Below are 21,662 nucleotides of genomic sequence, written 5' to 3'. Positions count from 1 at the left end.
TTAAATTAAAAAAAAAATTGAGGTCAATATTATGAGCCCCCTTAGGAAATATATTTTTTAGATAACAAACCACTGATATACAATGACTTGCCTAATTACTTTAACTTGCCTAAATAACGTAGTTAAGCCTTTAAATTTCACTTTAAACTAAATACTAATATCTTGAAAAACATCTAGTAAAATATGATGTACTCTCATCATGACAAAAACAAAAGAAATCATTTATTAGAAAATCAGTTATTAAATTATTATGTTTGGAAATGTGTTTCTAGTAACAGAAATTGAAAAAAAAGGGGGGGGGGCTAATAATTCAGACTTCAACTGCATGTCATTTACATATTTTTCCATGTATCACATTTAGATATGGTAAATGTGCAAGAATCATAAACCTCTTTTTCTCACAAACCTTATTTTATAAAAAAATCCAGCGCAATTTTGCTAAAATACTACCGATAAAAGTGGTGCACTGCATCCCAGAATATATAAACACATTTATCTCCCTCCAGTGGCAGTCTGATACAGAGTAAATGAACGAAAACTGATAGGATCAAGTTAGAAAGAGAGAAAGAGAAAGACAAACACGACTGACATCCAAGTCGCCCTTCTCATGCTGCGTGCTGGAAATCCATCTGAATCATGGATAAAAATATCAGTCCAGAGAGCGGCAGGACATTCGATTCCACTCTCGACTTTGGCAGAAATAGTTGGGAGAGACAGTAAAACCAAGAGAAAGGAGAATAAAGGACAGATGAAGGTAAAATGTGGAAAGCGACACCAACCAAGTCACATTTAGGGATGAGAGAACTGGATCAATACTTACATGAGGGTAGTACTCCATGACCAGCAGGTACTCCATGCGTCCATCAGTGGTCATCCGCTCATCGCCGACAATAAATCGAGCGATGTTTTCATGCTCCAGAAGAGGGACTCGGTAGATGGAGCGCTCGTTTACAAAGTTCTGCCGGTTGGCATAGGTAAAAACTTTTACTGCGACTGGCCGTTCATCGAGGGACCCTTTGTAAACGGAACCGTAGCGGCCTCGGCCAATCAGCTGCAGGGAAAATATATTCAGGGGAGAGTTGTAGCAGATGTTAAGTGGCAAACAAATTCAGATGGTTTGAGTTCATTACAGTGCAATTCAGAATCAAAATATGCTAGTTTGTCCACATGGGTGATTCTATAATGGCAGGTACATTTGGAAGTATTTAAATAATTCATCATAGACGTTACAGGCCACCAAAAAGTACCTGATATAAATTCTTATTTATTATTATTTGACTTTATTTTTGATAGGTTTTCATTTCTTGAATTTATAAAAGCTTGTCTTTTTTCCTAATTATACAACATGAACTTGTTTAACAATTAAAATGTTTGTATAGTTTAAAATATGTATAGTTTCAAAATGTGTGTTCGGAAGTCTTGTGTGAATTCTGTTACTGTACCGTACTTTATTGTTAACCGTGTTACATACAGGCTCTCATTCATTCATTTTCCTTCAGCTTAGTCCATTATTTATCAGAAGTCGCCACAGCGGAATGAACCGCCAACTTATCCAGCATATGTTTTTACACAGTGGATGCTCTTCCAGCCACAACCCATTACTGCGAAACACCCATACACTTTCGCACTTACGGCCAATTTAGCTTATTCAATTCACCTATATTGCATGTCTTTGGATTTTGGGGTAAACTGGAGCATCCAGAGGAAACCCACACCAACACTGGGGAACAACACAAAGAAATGCCAACTGACCCAGCTGAAAATTGAACCAGCGATTTTCTTGTTGTGGGGCGACAGTGCTAACCACTGAGCCACCATGCGCCCGATGTCACTTTCCCTCACTGATAAGTTCTAAAAGGAATGTGTGAACTTGCTGAGAAAATATTTTGATCTGTAAAGTTCTTACACCAAAAGTAATCTTTTTTTAAATGTCAAAATTATTAATTATTACCATGACATCTAAAAGGACGCAAAGTTTATCACTAATCATACAGTTGTTTAATGATGTATTTATTCAACCCAGGCTCATTCTGAAAACGTACCTCTATATACATTTCTGGAGAACGCCAAATACGTCTCAGGAACTATGTTTTTTGCAGTTTGGCAACAACTGAGTGCCATTCACACCTGCTGTTCTCGTGAAAATCCACCAGAGGCCGCTGTCAACTGACTGTTTGACTGACTGACTGACTGACCGATCAACTGACCCACTCTGCTCCTTTCCTAAACCCAACCAATAGTATTTTCATAAAGCACAGATTGACCCACCCACCCATTTCCCTAAACCCAACCAACATTTTTAAAAAGCAATGCAGAAAAGGAAAAGCCCTTACAGCAGCCTGATTTTTTACCACGTTTTTAATTTTTTTACCACATTCTCTCTGTTATTTACTTGTTTATTTTATTTTTTTGGATTCTGTTTTTGTCTTACCCGCTTTCTAGAACCGTTCTTCACCGGACTCGAACTATGTCATCGTGGTCAGCTCCTTTCTGCGTCTTAAGTCCACCGATGTACATGACAAGCTAACAGGACAAACTGGTAACAGCGGGAAAGCCGTCCACATGCGAAAAGGAACGAACGCTAAACGTGAAAAGAAACGATGTCATACCGCCCAGTAGCGTTCGTTTTAAAGACGAAATGCAGCCATACGTACTTCTGGCTACGTAATTCGCATTCTCCAGAAACGTATATAAGACTATATTTTCAGAATGAGAATATGTTGTATTCATTAGTGCCCTGTTAGCATTTATGCTAGCAAGTAGGATTTTTTGTTAAAAAGATTAAAGTCAAAGTCAAACTACTAGTCACAGTAAAGTAATTCTTAACTTGTATGAATTTCTTTCTAGATATTCTGAAGAATGTTGGAAAAAAGCAGCCATTGACATCAATAGTAGAAACAAAAAGTTCAATGGAAGTTTAAAAAGCAACAGACAATTAACACTAATCCATGATTGTTTATTCTATGGCATTCTATTCCTGATATAACAATGGGCTCTAAGCACAGCTATAGTTTAAATCCAATGATAAACTTCCGGTGAAAGCTTAAAGTGACTATTTTAAATTTCACAAGGTTGTTTTTATAGCTTTGATGTTGTAATCTAATTACAATACATTCAGTTAAATAGACTTAAGCATTTATTTAGTTGTTCAAGTGTAAAACGAGATGAAAGACCATTGTAACCACTAGCGCCGTCAGCCACCGATGGCTTCTGTTCACTTTAGAGCTGATCGCTTACCTCCATACAGACGGCATACCTAGTGTTACCAGTTTGCCTAGTAGCTCGCCGCATACAACAGCCACGGGACGCGGATCGGAGTTGACCGGGACAAGGATGCACAAGAGGAAAAAGTGTACACAGCGGCCTCTGGTGGATTTGTGAACACAAAAACTGCGAGCAGACATACCTCCAGTCACGCTGTGCCCAGAAATGTAGATGGGATACGTGTCTACAATGAGCCCGGGTTGTTGTGAAAGGGTCTCAAAAAATAATACAGTATTGTTTGCTACTTTGTTACTTCTGACAGTGGAAACAGAAATAAACGAAGTGGAATTCAGTGAAATGAGCCATTAGTAACCAGTTTTTTTCTTTAACATTTTGAAATGCAAAATGCATTTGCAATTATAGAATCACCCATATATTTGGTGTCTCTAAAAAAGATCTGAACTCACTTCAAGGAGCTTTAAACTGTCTAAATCCAGAGACGGTTCAGACGGCGCAGCCTCTATCATGTCCATATTGTGCAGGCCCTGTTTACACTCGCCTGGAACAAACACAGAATGCAGTCACAACACTGTAAATGCATGACGTGACCTTCATTTGGCAATAATAGCTCCAAGTACTGCATCTCACCCATCATCACACGATAGCCAAAGAAAAGCGCGACGATGAGGACGGCTACAATGGAGACGGAGGCCAGGGCGATGAAGATGGCCTCATCTCTGTGTATAGGGGGCTGATCTCCTGGAAGAACAGAAAAGAGACAAGCCAGAACGTTAGACCTGCAAGTGTAATATAGTGTAATAAGTGTAACAGTTTGACATCCGTTTAAATTAGCATATTGAATTTTAAAAAATAATAAGTATATGCTGACAATTGGCTCATAAAAATGAATGTATAAAATTAAAGAAAGATATTCCAGAGGGTTTTAGAGAGTTTTTAGTAATTGTGTGAAAATGTAAATTATATAGTGTTACTTTAGTATCACTGAGAATATAGTATAGTTTTTATTAATAGCATGAATTATTTAGATTTTTTACTTTTTTAAATTTTAGACCAAGTTTTAGTTATCTTGGTTGTGTTTTTGTCCCAATTATGTCTATATAGTTTTAAATTTTTATTTCTAATTTTAAACTACTGTATAATAAAAATTACTATGAAATTTGAGGATTTTTTACTATATTTACTTTGAGAATTTTTTTAACCCTTGTGTACTGTTCAAATTGACTACCCTTTCGTTATGTTGGTGGCTGTTTTTGCTCCATTGGCTTTTATTATAAGGACATTTTGACTGCAAAGCCATGACACCATATAATCATACAATTAATTTCACTGTTGGGAAGAAGTAAAATGTGTAATTTTTACTTTTGATCATCAGTTGTCACCATTTAGATGCATGTGCAAAAAAGTTTCTGGCTTTAATATGAAGTTCTATGAAATAAAACAGCAGAATATAGTGTGTGTGTGTGTGTGTGTGTGTGTGTGTGTGTGTGTGTGTATGCATAAATACACTTTCTGTCATGATCACCAGCGATCTAGCCTTTGTAGATCGCTGGAAACACTCACTATCACCCGAACTACAACTGCATTACATTTCCCATCAGATACCTCACTTACACACCAGTTCCGGATCACCCCTGATTATGTTTACACAGCTTGAAGCTCATCATGGACTGATATCCTGGACTATTTATACAGCACACTTGCACACACACAGTGCTGAGTCCTTCTATCAAAGTAGTGATGGTAAAATTAAGCTTTCTGAACCAGTGAACTGTTCAACTGAATTGCATCATAAAAAGGTTCGTTACACGAAGCTTTTAAATTCGAGCCTGATGAGGACCTCTGCTGGTTAAAGTGTGGGAAAGCATTGTGTTGCAAAAATGTCAAATGTCAACTCATTCATGTAGTAATACAACAATAGTAATATAAACAAATTACTCGATTACTGTAGGGTTTTTTTTGCATATAAGGTATTTTACATGATACCACAGATGACTGTAGAAAAATCCAAGGTATTCAAAAGTATTCAATATGCAGTGGACTTCCTTAAAAATAGGTGTAAATAATCCACTAATCCACTTTTGTATGGTTCAAAAGCTTTTTTTTCTTATTTTAGTTGAATTACTGGTGTGTGGAACCGATGCTGTGCTTTGAAACAATAGAAATGTATGTAATCGACGCCTCATCTCTCGCTATACACTTTACTAACCTACGAGGGTGTTTAACCTATGAATCAAAATTCGAAGCAGTCATGTGAGTATAGGCGAAAAAAAAAAAATTTTATAGGTATAGGCGGATGTCACTGATCACGTGATTATGGCAAAACAAATCAAATTTCGATACACTGCTTCACTGCGAGATGTATAATTTTTTTGATAAATGCTTTGAAACTTTGTGCACATTGTTACATCGCTATTTCAAAGCGTTCTCTTGTCTAGAATTCATTTGTTTTTCTTTAAAGTTGTTTTGCCACTTGTGGATATTCCTCATGATACTGTTTGCTCCTGTTTTGACCATTGCCTGCATGACTCAACTCAACTCCATTGTCACCCAACTAATTGTTACACTAACTGTGTTTACTATGTTCTAAGAGCTGAGATGCTTATTTAGATTGTCTCAAACATATCAAGAAAAGTGCACAAAGGTCTTTCTGTCATATACACTATACTCTACATCATGGGTCTCAAACTCAAGTCCTGAAGGGCCGCAGCTCTGCAAAGTTTTGCTTTAACCCTAATCAAACACAGCTGATCCAAATAATCAAGGTGTTCAAGACTACTAGAGATTATTAAGCAGGTGTGATTTGGAGGTGGTTGGAGCTAAGTTCTGCTGTGGCCCTTCAGGAATTGAGTTTGAGACTACCTCTCCATATATAGATGGTAGAAACTAAGATTTTTTTAACTGCAACTGATGATCAACAGTAAAAATTACACATTTCGTCACCTTGGAATTATAAGGTTCTATCTGACATTTTTGTCGAAACTGAGTTATTCACATATTCTTATTAAATGACAACTTATTAGGATTATGGGATGTTTTTTATAAGTTGTTTACATTTTAAGACATTTTATTTGTAAAACAAATGTTACACAGATACTGTTTGCTATGGAATGCAAAAACTTTAAAGCTCAATATCTCAAAATCATTTAGAACGCAGATCTAACCTTATAATTCCAAGGTGACGATTTGATCTCTTCCCAACAAGGAAAACCAGCAGCAATTAAGAATGCATGGTAATATGGTGTCATGGCTTTGCAATCAAAAAATGTCCTTATAATGAGAGTCAATGGGGCAAAAACAGCCACCAACATAATGAAAGGGTAGTCAATTTGGTAGTAAAAAGTTTTCAAAGCGTTTTTACAAACTATGTTTCAAAATAAGATTTGTCGCCAAAATTCATTCCATTTGCTGAAACACAAAGAAAGTTGTGGGTAAATTAAGCCTTTAAAATCACCCCAGAGTGGCTGAAAACATCCCCAACAGCACACAAGCATTAAATAAAATATAGTTGTCCTTTTTTGGAGGTACTTTGTTAAGATTTGTTCAATCCTGAACTGTCCACCAGTTTCTGTTCACCAAAAGAGGGAATTCAACGTCCACCCAATCCTCCCCCACAACATTACATTTGGAAAAGTCCCCGTCATGTATCGAAATGATTGAAAGTGTTCTATTCTGTCATGTACAAGAGAGCCGTGCAGACTCCTACCTCCAAAATCCAATTAAAGTCAGCACTGGCTTTCTTTAGCTTTTGATTATTTTCAGTTTCTCCATTTTTTTTTCCCTCACTCTGCTTTAGACACAGACATGTCTTCACATACAAGAGTGAAAGCTTCAAGGCAAGACTGCCTCTCGCACACAAAAAGAGCTAAAGAGAGAGACAGATGAGTGGGAATGATAAAACCACAGCACACGGATTTCAGTTTCAACCCCGAGAGAAAGCGAACAAACACTTGAGATGGCAGAACGACACTTCAAATCAAACCCGCTCATTCACGGTTTAGTGAATATGATGACCGCTGAATGCATAAGGCTGCAGGTAATGTGGATTTAGATTCATTTATCTTTAGTGCAATGAACGCTGAAGTATAGAACATATACATAACAGGTGAACTCATTTATAATAACTGATTTTTTTATCTTTGCCATAATGACAGTTTATAATATTTGACTAGATATTTTTCAAGATACTAATATTCAGCTTGAAGTGCAATTTTAAGGCTTAACTAGGTTTATTAGGTTAACTATGGAAAGTTAGAGTATTTAGGCAAGTCATTAGCCCCTTTCACACAGTGATACCAGTAAATATCTGGAAAATTACCAGAACCTTACCGGTAAATTCAAATATGTGATGCACACAGGCAAGGACGTTCCAGATTCTTTCCAGGAGAGACCATTCACACATCCATTCCAAAATACCAGTAAATTCTGACTTTATTAATTAAATATGAACTCTAAACGTCCATGCTTGTATTAAACATGAAGGGGGTCAGTCTTTCTCTTGATGGTATCACTTTTATTTAAAACTTATTTAAAACACAATATAAAAGCAAATCCCCACTTTTGCCCATTTTTTTTTTTTTTTTTTGGAGCTGGACCCTCCCAGGTGCACTGCAGCAGCTAGAAGAGCTCCAGACCTGCAGCGCTGCACTACCGCACAACTTGAAAAGGTTTGGGTTTCTCGAAGACAGATCAATAAATATGAGATTTAAACCGCAGCGGTGCATCAGCCTGCATGCTGGTGTTCGCTTCTGGTAAGTAATCTCTCACACACACTCACATACCGTATATCCATGCTCGTATAACACTCACAGGATAAAACACAAGCGTTTATAGATATCGACATCAAAAAAGAAAGAAAAAAATGACTCCCTCTCATTCTCACATATACATAGACAGTGTTTACATGTCTTGGAGCCGGCGGCATTTAGCTCGGAGGCTGAATGTCTGAGTGTCCCTCCCTCTTCCAGACTACAGCAACAATACTGATCTACTTCCTGTTTGCCTCCCTTTAGCCCTTCGTCCATTATCTGTGCTCTCATTCACTGCTTGAGTCACAATATTTCATATTACTGTTGAACGGATGGAAGGATTGATATATAGAAAGATCTATATATGTGTGTATATGCATGTATGAATGTATGTATTTATGTATGTATGTAAGTGTGTGTGTGTGTGTGTGTGTGTGTGTGTGTGTGTGTGTGTGTGTGTGTGTGTGTGTGTGTGTGTGTGTACGTATGTATGTATGTATGTATGTATATATATATATGTGTGTGTGTGTGTGTGTCTAAGTATATATATAGATGGATATATAGATGGATGGATGGATAAGTAGATGGTTGGATGGGTAAATATATAAATGGATAGATAGAAGGATGGACGAATGGATGGATATATATATATATATATATATATATATATATATGGACGATATATGGTCATGTATATATGAACATGTATATAAATATATGGACAGATGTATGGATAGATATATAGATGGATGGATGGACATATGAATATATATATATATATATATATATATATATATATATATATATATATATATATATATATATATATATATATATATATATATATGGATGATATATAGCTATATATATGGACGGATATATAGATATATGGATGGATGGATAGATATTTACATATATAAATATATAGATGTACGGATGGATATATAGATGGATGGATGTTATATAGGTGGATGGGAGGATGAATATATATATATATATATATATATATATATATATACTTATGGACAATATATGGTTATATATGGACAGATATATATATATATATATATATATATATATATATATATATATATATATATATATATATATATATATATATATATATATATATATATATATACGGACGGACGGACAGACAAGACAAATAGATATGGACGATATGTGGTTATATATAGACAGATATATAGATATATGGATAGAAGGATGGATATATAGATGGATGAATAGAAGGATGGATGGATGAATGGAAGGACACACACACACACACACACACACACACACACACACATACATACATATATAGATACTGTATATATTGATGGATAAATTTATACAATGAAAAACAAACTGAACCATACTTAGAATAAATGACAGAACAAACAATAGATAAAATAGCAAAATGAAACAAATGTATACATACAAATACAAAACAACAATAACAGAACAAACGACAATATAATGATAGATTGAGCTGTAGAATGAACAAAAGCATGCATGACAGATCAAACTGTTACAACAAATAAGACCCAAGTCTGGTATGATGTCCTGTTCACAGAGCAGCTTATGATATCGCTTATCAGACATCATTGACTATATTTCTCTTGAGAGTGGGAGTGACTGAAGTAAATAAATCAAGTCTTTTTACATCTGACACAAAAACAAAAATTCAAATATGCTGTGATTTTATCAAACCATAACTGAAGAAAGCAGTGCTGTTGGAGGACAGTGACTGGATCTAAAACTTCAGATGACACAAAGCTAATTTCTGAATTTCTGTAGGTTACCAAAACCACATTATACTGTAGATGTATATGTGCAATGTGAAGTGCCTCTCTTGCACTGTATATCGATAATAAAGATAATAAAACTTCGATAATAAAGTTGTTGGTAACCATGAATTTGCTTTAAAAAAAGATTCTCAATCCCATAAACAACCAAAATGAACATCATATGAACAACCAGATGCAATACTGACAACCGTTTTCTGCTGGTCACAAAAGTATTATACTACACAAAAGTCAAAAACAAATATTTAAATCAAAATTAATAAAACTATTAAATTTATCTAAAAATAAACTAAAAATAAATAAATTTATCACCATAAAATAATAGGCACAGTGGTCAAAATGAAGACAGGACATCTGTTCTATCATGTGACCATCTCTCATCATTACTGTACCTATAGTAATACTGCTACAGTTCTGATTTTTAATACTGAATAACTCCTTCCCATGATTCCACAGGAGTTTGATTCTTTGCAACAGTTCAGTCTTCTCTATGTTATGTGCTAAAACAGAAGTTCCTCATGAAGGCTTATAAAGAGATACATTTAAAGAGTGCGTTTGTCTGTAGCCTTGTGCTTGTCCTGGCGTTGTGCATGGAGCTGATCTTCTGTCCTTCACATTCTTTGAGATGGAGCATCAGGACAGATGCAGTTTCCCTGGGTAACCAGAACTCTTCTGTGATTTCGCCCACTCCCACTCATGATGCCTGGCAACTGTGCGCAGTCCCAACCTTTCTGCAATAAACACCGGCATGCCTAAAATTTTGCCTTTCCTCTCTTACTCTTTGCAATTTGTGTTCGAGAGAGAGAAAAAAAACTTTTTTTTGCTTGTTTGTTAAGTCTTTTAACTTAATCTAGTGTAAATTTAAGCATATATAAAGGTCCATTTTAAAAGTGCTTGTCTTTAAGCTGGGTTCAATGCTAAAAATTCCAATCGGGGCAGTGGTTCAGATTTTAACTTTCCCTACCAAAAATTTGTCAAAAGCCAAACATAATTGTATACATAAACTTTTTATTCAGCTTAAGTTTTATTTAAATACATATGACAATTAAAAAAATGACAATTGTATGTAAATAAATCAATGTTCAAACAATAGGCTTAATGCAAAATATTATAAGATTAATATGTGGAAAAGTTATAGGATGGTAATTTCTGTCAATGGAAAAACAGTACTCGGTAATATTTCAGCATGCGTTTGGATTCGACATGAAACGCACATTTACCGGCATGACTGACATCCCGCCCTACTCTTAATTTTCTCTTCATATAGTGGTATATATGGCAATTACATAGACATAATACACATATTATAGCCTGATATAGCCTGGTTCATTAGTTTGTTGGATTGTTTTGCTTTCTCACTACAATCGATCCGCTCCAGAGTTCATTTCAATCTCATTCAGGCGATCTCAAACCAATTGATTTGCCGCAGATCCGAGCGTGATTGTGGGATTCACATATGCCAAACAAACCACACTAACTGTGCAAACGACGAAACAAACGTCTAGGTATGAAAGCACCCTAAGACTATATTTGCACGCAATTGACAAACAGTCGCAGCCATATTAAACTTTAGTGACAAGGCAGCACTGGCCCGAACCATTCTATCTACTGGCCCAAACCATCAGTCTGCTGCCCCGGGCCATCGGGCAGTCCTTATTGCTGAGCCCTGCTTTAAGGAAAACATGCTAAATATACTGATGCACTGCAGGATTTTCATCCAATCAAATACTCTGCAAAGTGAGAAGGCCCTTCTCCTTTGGCTTTGAAATGATGAAGTGATCTTGTATATACATATATTTTTGTCTATTTTTTAGTATTAACTGTGTTTTTAATATGAAGTGCGTTATTACAGGACAGAAAAGGTGTCCTTTTCATACAAAATTCAAAGGGATTGTTTACTCAAGATGAAAAATCATTATCACTTATGATATTGTGTCTTTCTCAGCTTCTCTTGACTTTTTTTTTGCTATTTCTTTGCAGTTGAGTGTTTGAAATAAGTTTTTTTGTGACCAGACATAATTTAATATCAGAGAAAAAAAAGAAGAAATCAAACTATTTTATAGTATTTGGTTTTAGCACACAATACAAGCATTGTTAAGCTGTCATTGACCAAATGTGATTGCTCTAGAATGCCTCACTCACACTAGCAGCGACTTTGTAGCTGCAAACCCAGGTCTGTTTAGGTCTACAACACAGAGAACACAACTGGCCTCTGCAGGAGCTGTATGTAAGAGGATCACGTGCGCTCTACTAGTGCTCCTATTGCCTGTTACCCAAGAAAGTCTCTCTTCATTTGTGTAAAGTTGAAAGATTATCAACTTTGTTGCGTTGCTTGACACACCCACGGAGGTCGCTGGAAGTCACTCACTCTCTGTTGAAATGCACAGTCACTTGACACTGTCGATCATGGTGTGAATGAGCCTTAAGCGTGTGTTAATCCCAGCAGGTACACAACATTATAAGATGTTAATATTAGGTTAGATTTAGGTCGTGACGTCAGGTGACCAATATGTAATGTGTAGCCTGCATCTAAGGACAACGTTATTTTGATTTCCAATAACGACATCAAATGACGTTGATATTTGGTTGATTTTAGGTTGTTTTGAAAAGTGACCAAAATCCAACGTCGAGCCAACATCTTAAACCAACATCATATTGTCAACAAATGCTCACATTTATGCGTCAGGTATGGCAACTGATATCCAACGTCTGATAGACGTCATAGGGATAACGTCTACACAATGTCAAGCTGTAACATAATTAGACGTTGATATTTGGTTGATTTTAGGTTGGACGTTGGACACTAACGAGATGTTGAGTTCTGACATCAACCCGATTTTCATTTTCAAACAAAATGCAACGTCCCCATGACGTTGGGGTGCAACTTGAATCTGACGTCATGTTGACGTCCTGTGCCCGCTGGGATGTTTATATGTGAATAAAAGCTTCAGTGGATCCTGTTAATTATTTCCGTCTCTTTAGAAGATCCTCGATTCATTTGAATCTTTACTTTTAAGATGTTTTTATGAACGTTTTAAAGCACAAAATCTTTGGTGTTTTAAGCTGATGAACAAAAATGCTAAAATAACATCAAATACAGTAGATCCGCAATCAAATGTCGAAAAAAATAATAATAGCTTAGGGGGATAATAATATTGACCATAAAATGGCTTTAAAAAAATTTAAAACTGCTTTTATTCTAGTCTAAATAAAACAAATAAGACTTTCCCCAGAAGAAAACATATTATAGGAAATATTGTGTACAATTCATTGCTTCGTTAAACATCATTTGGGAAATATTTAAAATAATAATAATAATAAATGTCTTCATTTAAACATAGTAATTATATTATATTATTATAGGATTAATCACAGGATCAGTTTCTTTTCATACGGGAGAGCAACAAATGCTTTAAATCAAGATTAATGTATGTGGGACACTTGTAAAACAGATTTTTGAAAGCAACTGAATGATAAATGATATTTCCCCCTCAGGGATGGAGGAATATCCGTCTCTTTGCTATCATTATGGGCACCACACAGGGTCTTTTCCAGCAGACGGCCAGTCACGTCTTAGATATGCATCCCATCCATAATACAAAGGCGGTGTGGGAGAATTTCAAAGACAGCCGGCGAAGAGACACCAGGGAGACTCTAATGGGAGTCATTCATGAGCGGGCAGACTTTCATGCTGCCATTACCACAACAGGACTTAACATCACTACCTGAATCCCCCCCATCAGCGAAGACAACAAAAGCCACTCAATGGGGAATCTCTGGCCTACATTCAGCTCTCAGTGCTGGGAAAGAGAGTGAGGGAGACTGACACACTATATCGTCTTGTGCCAGACAAACACAACAGCTTCAATCTGCCTTTGTACACCATTCATTTTAGACATACCGCCCAACTCTACTGTAAATAACTGCAATAGAATGTCATAGCAAAAACTGTAATAGAAGTAATAAGAAAAGTAATAGTATATTTTTGCATTACCTTCTTTTTCTTTTCTGTTTTTTCACTAGGGAAGCATAAACAAAATGCACAGTTTTTTCAGTATATCTGCTTTTGGTTGTCTTTACACTTCAGTCACTGTGTATATAAATTCATGTTAATTGTAACTTCAAGGGCCTTATTATACACCAAGCACAATAAGGTGCAAGACGTGTTTGGTGCAATTTGTTACTATTTTCAGACCAGCACAACTCTAATTTTCACGTTTTGCGCCACGTTGTTTAAATAGTAAATCCATTTGCGCCACTTTGTGGACTCATGGGTGTTCTGGTCTAAAATAGAAGTGTGTTAAGGTGCGTTGCTGGCACGTTGCTATTTTGAGGAACTGAAATAGACTGCACCATTGATCAACTAAAAGCTGGTCTAAAGTCCAGCGCAGAGTGTGTTAGTTATGCGCCTATGCAGGTCCAAACGCTTTATACACACAGTATGTACAGAAATTCACAAATATCTTTACATATGAAAAAAAAGGATTAAAATATTACATAAAATATAATTTTCTACAAAATATAAAAAAACACTACCTCCATGTCTCATCTTGGGGGGCTTTTTTCAGTTTATTCATGACAATTTGCATTTGTTTAATGTTATTATTATTAGTAGTATAATGTTATTACAAATCTAAACTTGTTTTTATTTGGAGATGTATGCATGCCCATATGGGCCATAAGAATAGGATATGTGTTTGGATATAACGCAGTTTTTTTCACCACACTTCATTATTATTGTTCATTTATTCATTTGCTGGAAATTAGACCTGAACTTAGAAATAGTTTTGAAACAAAGCTTTGCTTTTAACAACGGGGTTAATAGATGGGATTAATTGTCTGTCCAACATTTGACACTACTGATGATCTGAAAACACAGATGAACATGCAAGTTCTTAACTTACTTGCTCAAATGAAGGAGTAATAAAGCCAGTCTGTGTTCCTTCATGAGCTACTTTTTGCTGTCTGCTGTGACTAAATGTGCGATTAAACCTTGTCAGAGATATACAAGTCTACAACTGTAACAAATCCAAACATGGACATCAAGAACATTGTATGCAGTTACACAGCAGAATAAATTAACTTGTGCAGCCTCTGCCTGAGCCATTTTGCAGTTGTTTTAGAATTCATTTTAGGAATTTAAGTGTTTTAATGTTTGTTTTTAGTTTCACCATTTATCTTAATGTAGAGATTGTGTTCATTTCAGTGATAAAACGTCTACAGAAGAAACCATGCAAATGCAGAAAATGGATGAAGTTGTACAGTCCAGTCATAAAAGCACAATTATTCAAAAACACATTTATTCATTCATTTTCATTCAGCTTAGTCCCTTATTTATCATGGGTCGCCACAGTGGAATGAACCACCAACTATTCCAGCATGTTTCACCCAGCGGATGATCTTCCAGCCACAACCCAGTAATAGGAAATATTCAAACAAGAATAAATTAGACAATATTCTCTTCTCAATTTCTCAAATAACAATCACTACAAAATACTTGTGTTTATCAATTTAAAGCAGTGTTTCTCAACCCCGTTCCTAGAGGACCACCAACACTGCATGTTTTGGATGTCTGTTTTGTCTGTTACACTCATTACAGGTCTTTCAGTCTCTGCTAATGAGCTAATGATCAGAATCAGGTGTTTGGTTTAGCAGAGATGGAAAATGTGCAGAGCTGGTGGTCCTTCAGGAACGTGGTTGAGAAACACTGATTTAAAGGGATAGTTCACCCTAAAATGACAATTTCCTCACCATTTAGTCACAGTAAAGTAATTCTTAACTTGTATGAATTTCTTTCTAGATATTCTGAAGAATGTTGGAAAAAAGCAGCCATTGACATCAATAGTAGAAACAAAAAGTTCAATGGAAGTTTAAAAAGCAACAGACAATTAACACTAATCCATGATTGTTTATTCTATGGCATTCTATGCCTGATATAACAATGGGCTCTATGTAGAGCTAGAGTTTTAAAGCCAATGATAAATTTCTGGATAAAGCTTAATGTGACTATTTTCAATTTCACAAGGTTGTTTTTATAGCTTTGATGTTGTAATCTAATTACAATACATTCAGTTAAATAGACTTAAGCATTCATTTAGTTGTTCAAGTGTAAAACGAGATGAAAGACCGTGTAACCACTAGCGCCATCACAAGCAAAAGGCTAGTGCATAAATTCCATTGAAAATACTGGGGTAAAATAAACGGTCATATGTTATATGTTAAGACATGGCGGGGGAAAGGAAATTAATGCAGCGCTTCTTGTCCGATCTGAGACCCACTTCATATTGTATATAATGTGAAGATTGCTGAATTTTAATGAAATCAGAACTTAAACGTGACAATTTTGTGATGGAAAGTTCACCAGAAGTTCTTGGGCTGCCTGGCTGAAAACTAAAAGTCAGAGTGCATATAGCCCATTACTTCCATAGCAAAGTTTGCCAAAGCTACTTCAATGAGTTTGGATTAAACCTGGTACTGGTCTGATTCAGTCTCTTCGAAGAGTTGGTACATCATTTCCTGTTGCCAGTAGATGGCGCTATACAAATAAATGAACTGTCATTTATGAATTGTCATTTAGATGTCTTCAGGTCTGGATGCTTATCAAACATGTGAATATTGAAGCTGATCAGACATTGCATGCCGAAGTTCCTTTATTTTGGTGAAACACCGAAATTTTGAAGGTCGCCATAGATGCACCCTTTAACAAAATGTCTAGATCTAGCTAATGAAACACAACAGGTTACTGTGAGGTTGTGTTTAAGGCAAAATTTTACTTCTATACTATATATATATATATATATATATATATATATATATATATATATATATATATATATATATATATAAATATATATATATGTATATACTATACTTACACAAGCGCACACGTACGGTCTGGCACAGCCTTCGCACGGTCGCATAGGCCTCGCCTGGGCTGATGGCAACGAGCACTAGGGCTGGGCGATTAATCTAAATCGAATCGCAATCACGTTTTGAAATGTTGCAATTATCTTATCGCAAGAGGCTGTGATATGAAATACATATTTTTTAACTTTCCACATCCAGAGCAAATGTGTGACTGCCGTCTGTGTGTGACAGTCTTACTAGCCAATTGAGTGAGCACACTTTCGTTCTGCCCAATCGGAATTGCACAACCGAGCTATGCAGAACACCCACAATAAAAAAACAAACAAACAGGAAAGCGCGAACGAGTGGGATGATGGCATCTGCCGCTTCAGATGCAATATTAGACTAATTAATATCAAAGAAAATATATATGAAAATAAAATGGGAATACCTTGATTTCAGTCACAGACACCAAACAAAACCAGGTCATTTGTAAGATCTGTCACAGAACGAGGAAATACAACAAACAGCACCTAAACAAGCACCACAGGCGGCTATACAAGGAACATCTTGCTAAGAAGTCAACTAATGCCACAAGTACTGCCAGTGACACTCTAGTAGCAAGCAACAGCAAAGTTTGACTACAAAATTAAATCACAAATCAAATCGCAATATCTGTCAAAAAAAAAAAAAAAAAACGCAATTAGATATTTTCCCCAAATCGCACAGCCCTAACGCGCACCTATCAAAAAATGTAACTACACGTCGCATAGCGCAAGCTCTGTCCTTAGCCGGCTTGATAGCTGTGCTGAGTGTGGCCATTGTTGAGAGCCGCGAGCCCAATGAAGCGAGTGTTTACAAGTGTCGAGACCTGTGAAGGAGCTCCAGATGTTTTGTGTTTACCTTAAGGTTAATGTTGTTGCACGTCCGCCAGTTCCCGCCTCTGAATGAGCGAGTTTTAACTACTTGTACATTCATGTAGCGCTCAGAAAAAACAAAACATCTGTGAAGAAACTCAATAGAGAGGAACATAACCTATTGCCAGCTAGCGTTTCAGAAGTGTTATTGCAGAGCAATACAAAAAGCACGCAGAAGTATAAATGCATGGCTACGCACAAGGCAGGCGCCGTGGGTCACTGCCTTCACTCGACACAGAAGTGTGAATCAGCCTTTAGGATTGTGGTAGGTGTAGACGTTAATAAACCACAAAAGGTTGGTCTCCTAGTAGTGTACAAGGCATAAATCAATGAAATCTCCAAGAGGTTTCTACACCCCACTTGGACCTTAAACCTCACCCACTTGGAGCTGACCAGCCCATTTGGAGGTGGCTCCAATCTCCATTTACACCCTTCTTCATCGATTCCTTGAACCCATATCAATCAGATGTCAATTTTCATCACATGGCATGTGCAAAGTTTCGAGGGTTGTTGAGCACGTTTAGACCTTCAAAAACACCATTTATTTTGAAGAAGGTCAAAGAAGGTCCAGGAAGACAACTGTACATTCTGTTTCTGTACAGCTTTTGTACAACTAAAACCACTATTTCAATTCACTGGACAAACGGATAATTGATTTTACATTTTCAAAATGTCTTTATAATTATTTTTGGCCATGATAATAATCTAACGAGCATCTGTATACAGTGACAGCGTTAACGGCACCATATGTTAATTGACTTTAGCAGACTATTTATTTTACCTGCAGTGTCATTTGAATAGAGTTTCATCAAGCGAACTCATTCACCACTTTAAAAACACTCTCACCATTCACTGTGTAAAGGTTAAGGTTAAAAGAGGCAGAGCTAATGAATAAATTAATTAAGGGAAATGAGCAGATGCTCGTTCGCTCACAGCTCTTCTGGCAGACAGTTCCTTTCAACACAATGAAACGATGGACTCAATCTGCTGAGAAACCGCAACGTCTCTCCGGCACACACTGATGTTTATGGACTTTAATTCTTACAGACACGCACATACACAATCAGAGCACAGCTTCAAAACAGGAGAGGACAGGCGTCTTCATTCAGTCCATCTGCAATAAATGTATGATCCGCAGTGAAGCACAAGAGTGATTTCTGAAGCCCACTGTTTCTAGAAAAACAGCCTCATATTTAATTCAGTAAAGTATTTTAAAGGGATAGTTCATTCAAAAATAAAAGTGCTATCATCATTTACTCACCTGTTAAAAACTAGAATTTCTTACTTCTGTTGAACACAAAATTAGATATTTTCAAGAACGTTGCCATTGACTCACGTGTATTTTGCAGTCTCCAGCATTCTTCAAAATATCTTATTTTCTTAATAACTCATAAAGATTTGGAATCACTTGAGGAAAGTAAACGGTTAGTAAAATGGCTGGATAGTGTCAAAAGATGACTAGTTGTTGTCCAGAGGAACAGTTGTTTGATTATACAGTATTAAGGGTTGTAAATATTAACACTGTAAAAAACTATATGATCAATTAGTCCTGACAGCATATGTTTTTAGGTCATTGTAACTTATTAAACTAATTTAATCATGTTCTAACTTAATTTTATAAGTTACGCAAGCTGTTTTAAGTCAGTTTAACATAATATAATTCCTATGGACAAATTAAGGTTAAATTGATTCAGCATAAAAGTTTAAGGCAACAAGGATTTTTTACAGTGTAGGTTTTCTAAGATGTTATGCTTAAATGTGCCAAAAATTGTGTTATTTAAACTGATATGCACTCATTTGTATACATTTCTAGCACACAAAGTTGAACATTTGCTTCTTTTATTCATAACACATTAGAGTCAAAGGATTTTGGGAATGTCTTTTATCACTACATAATTTAGAAAACACTGCAAAAATCCAAAACAAAACAAAACAAAATCTCTATTTCGTGTAGAATAAAAGATCACAATCAGCAAAACTATGTATGAACATACGGTGGGGTAAATAAGTATTGAACAAGTCACCACTTTTCTCAGAAAACATATTTTTAAATGTGCCGTTAACTTGAAATTTACCCCGGATGTTGATAACAACCACAGAAATCCATATATGCAAAGAAAACGAATCTAATTAGCTTACCAATGAAGTTATGTGTAATAAAATGAAAGGACACAGCGAAAAAGTACTGAACACATGAAAAAAGGCAGGTGTAGAAAAGCAGTGAAAGCCCAAACAGCAGCTGAAATCTCTCAATAGTTCTTCAGCAACCCTCTTCGTCAGTGTAAATTAATATTAGTTGCTTCAGTCCAACATCTATATTATCAGAATGATGAAGATGAAACCAGAGTGTACATTTTAGCAAGACAATGATTCCAAACACAGCCAAGGAAACTCTTAAATGCTTTCAGAGAAAGAAAATCAAGCTGTAGAATGGCCCAGCCAATCACCTGACTTGAATCCAATAGAAACTACAAAATAAAGATCAGATTTGATAGACGAGACCCACAGAACCTTCAAGATTTTTACACTCTGTTAAAGTCTGTGAAAAACTCATACCTGAGCAATTTATGTGACTTCATTCTCCAAATGAGAGGCGTCTTTAAGCTGCCATCACTAAAAAAAGCCTTTTATATAAAGTATTTAATTGGTTTCAGTAAGTCAGGACTTTGCTATCCATTGCTATCACACATAACCCACGACTTGTTTTATTTTAATGTTTGTATTGTGTGGGTTTTTACCAAAATCTGGTTCAATTCCATGTTAACAGCTCCTTTAGAAATATTTTTCCCAGGAAAAAAAATGACGTGTTCAATACTAATTTTACCCGCTGTTTTCCCTTCTGCACATAGATATGTATTGAATATGAAATAGTTTGTTGTATATAAGTGTATAAAATTAATTTTGAGAAAATGGCCTATAAACATGTACTGTGATGGAAATTAAAATTGATAAAGTATAATAGAAACTATTAAAAGTGTGTTTTTTATGTTTTCTTTCTATTCGACTGAATAATAAATAATAAAAAAAAAACATTATGAAAAGTCAAAAATCTTCAATTCTCAAAAATGACAGGTGTTTTCCCCTGCAGCGTCTCGCCTTAAGCTAATAACTTGCAACACCATTCAGAAAGTTGTACACATACCATAGTCTGCCTCTTAAATCATTACTTATTCAATGGTGTTATGATGGTGTTATGAATTTATTTGTTATTTCACACACTGGTAAGAGTCTAAAAATATATATAGATTTAAAAGCTAAACTAAAACTAAAGCTCAGTCCATTCCACAATTGGATTTTCACTATTCCTCCAAAATCGATGGCGAAAAACAGATTTTATTTGGGACCTGGTGATCTGTCATCTGTCATGAAGCTTTAAAATTGAGAGAGGGAAGAGAAAAGATGACAAACGAGACAGAAAACATCAGCAGGAGCTCTTGTACGAGACAGATATGAAGACAGTAGACTGCAGAGACTCTGCGTGTCTGTTTTGTCATGCGATGAATTATCTATAAGAATAAAATCCCAATGCACAAACAAGCAGACAATAGGATCAAATGGGTACAGTAAGTACACCACCTGAAATCAGAATGGGGTTCTGAAAAAGACCAATTAATAAAAATGTGTTTGTTTTATGTTAGTTGCTATTATTTTAAAGCTGATACCTCTCGTGTAATATGAACAGCAGAAAACAGCGGAAAAATATGTTGTGGTCCTTGGGGTGAAGGCTCTATTAGGAGGCATCAGCAAACAAATTTGAGGTCTAGAAAATTATTTACAAGAAAATAAATAATAATGATAATAAATAATACCGATTACCCTAAGCCTCTAAAAAGATATTTCTTATTTTAATAGCTTTTTTACTATTATTTACTACCATTTTTTTTTATTTTACTAGTTACACCAATGTATGAAATATTTTGGTTTTGCTACAGGACGATCTGCTTTTTCTACCGCTTCACAAAGAACTAAACCAAACCAAACTAAAATAAAAATGTATTTAATATTTGATTTGTACTGTTACCAAAATCACAAAATCTCAAAAAACAATGTTTTAGCCTTCAGTGTCTTGCCTTAAAGGGATTGTTTACCTAAAAATTAAAATTCAATCACACCGAATGCAC

General features: G+C 35.7%; 1 protein-coding gene across 1 annotated transcript in view; it reads right to left on the bottom strand.

Annotated features, from left to right (window-relative positions):
- The window catches only part of bmpr2b (bone morphogenetic protein receptor, type II b (serine/threonine kinase)), a 161,720-nt gene that overhangs the window by 32,363 nt on the left and 107,695 nt on the right, over positions 1-21,662 (bottom strand). The window contains exons 4-6 of the mRNA XM_056464729.1: positions 3,853-3,963; positions 3,672-3,763; positions 821-1,051 (exon numbers count right to left, since the gene is read on the bottom strand). Of these exons, the coding sequence (XP_056320704.1) occupies positions 821-1,051; positions 3,672-3,763; positions 3,853-3,963 (434 nt within the window). The remainder of the gene's footprint in view (positions 1-820; positions 1,052-3,671; positions 3,764-3,852; positions 3,964-21,662) is intronic.

The sequence above is a fragment of the Danio aesculapii genome, chromosome 9 (genome assembly GCF_903798145.1).
Source record: "Danio aesculapii chromosome 9, fDanAes4.1, whole genome shotgun sequence".
In the NCBI taxonomy this organism is placed as follows: Eukaryota; Metazoa; Chordata; class Actinopteri; order Cypriniformes; family Danionidae; genus Danio; species Danio aesculapii.
Note: the sequence above shows the minus strand (reverse complement) of the source record. Positions and strands in the feature narration are given on the sequence as shown.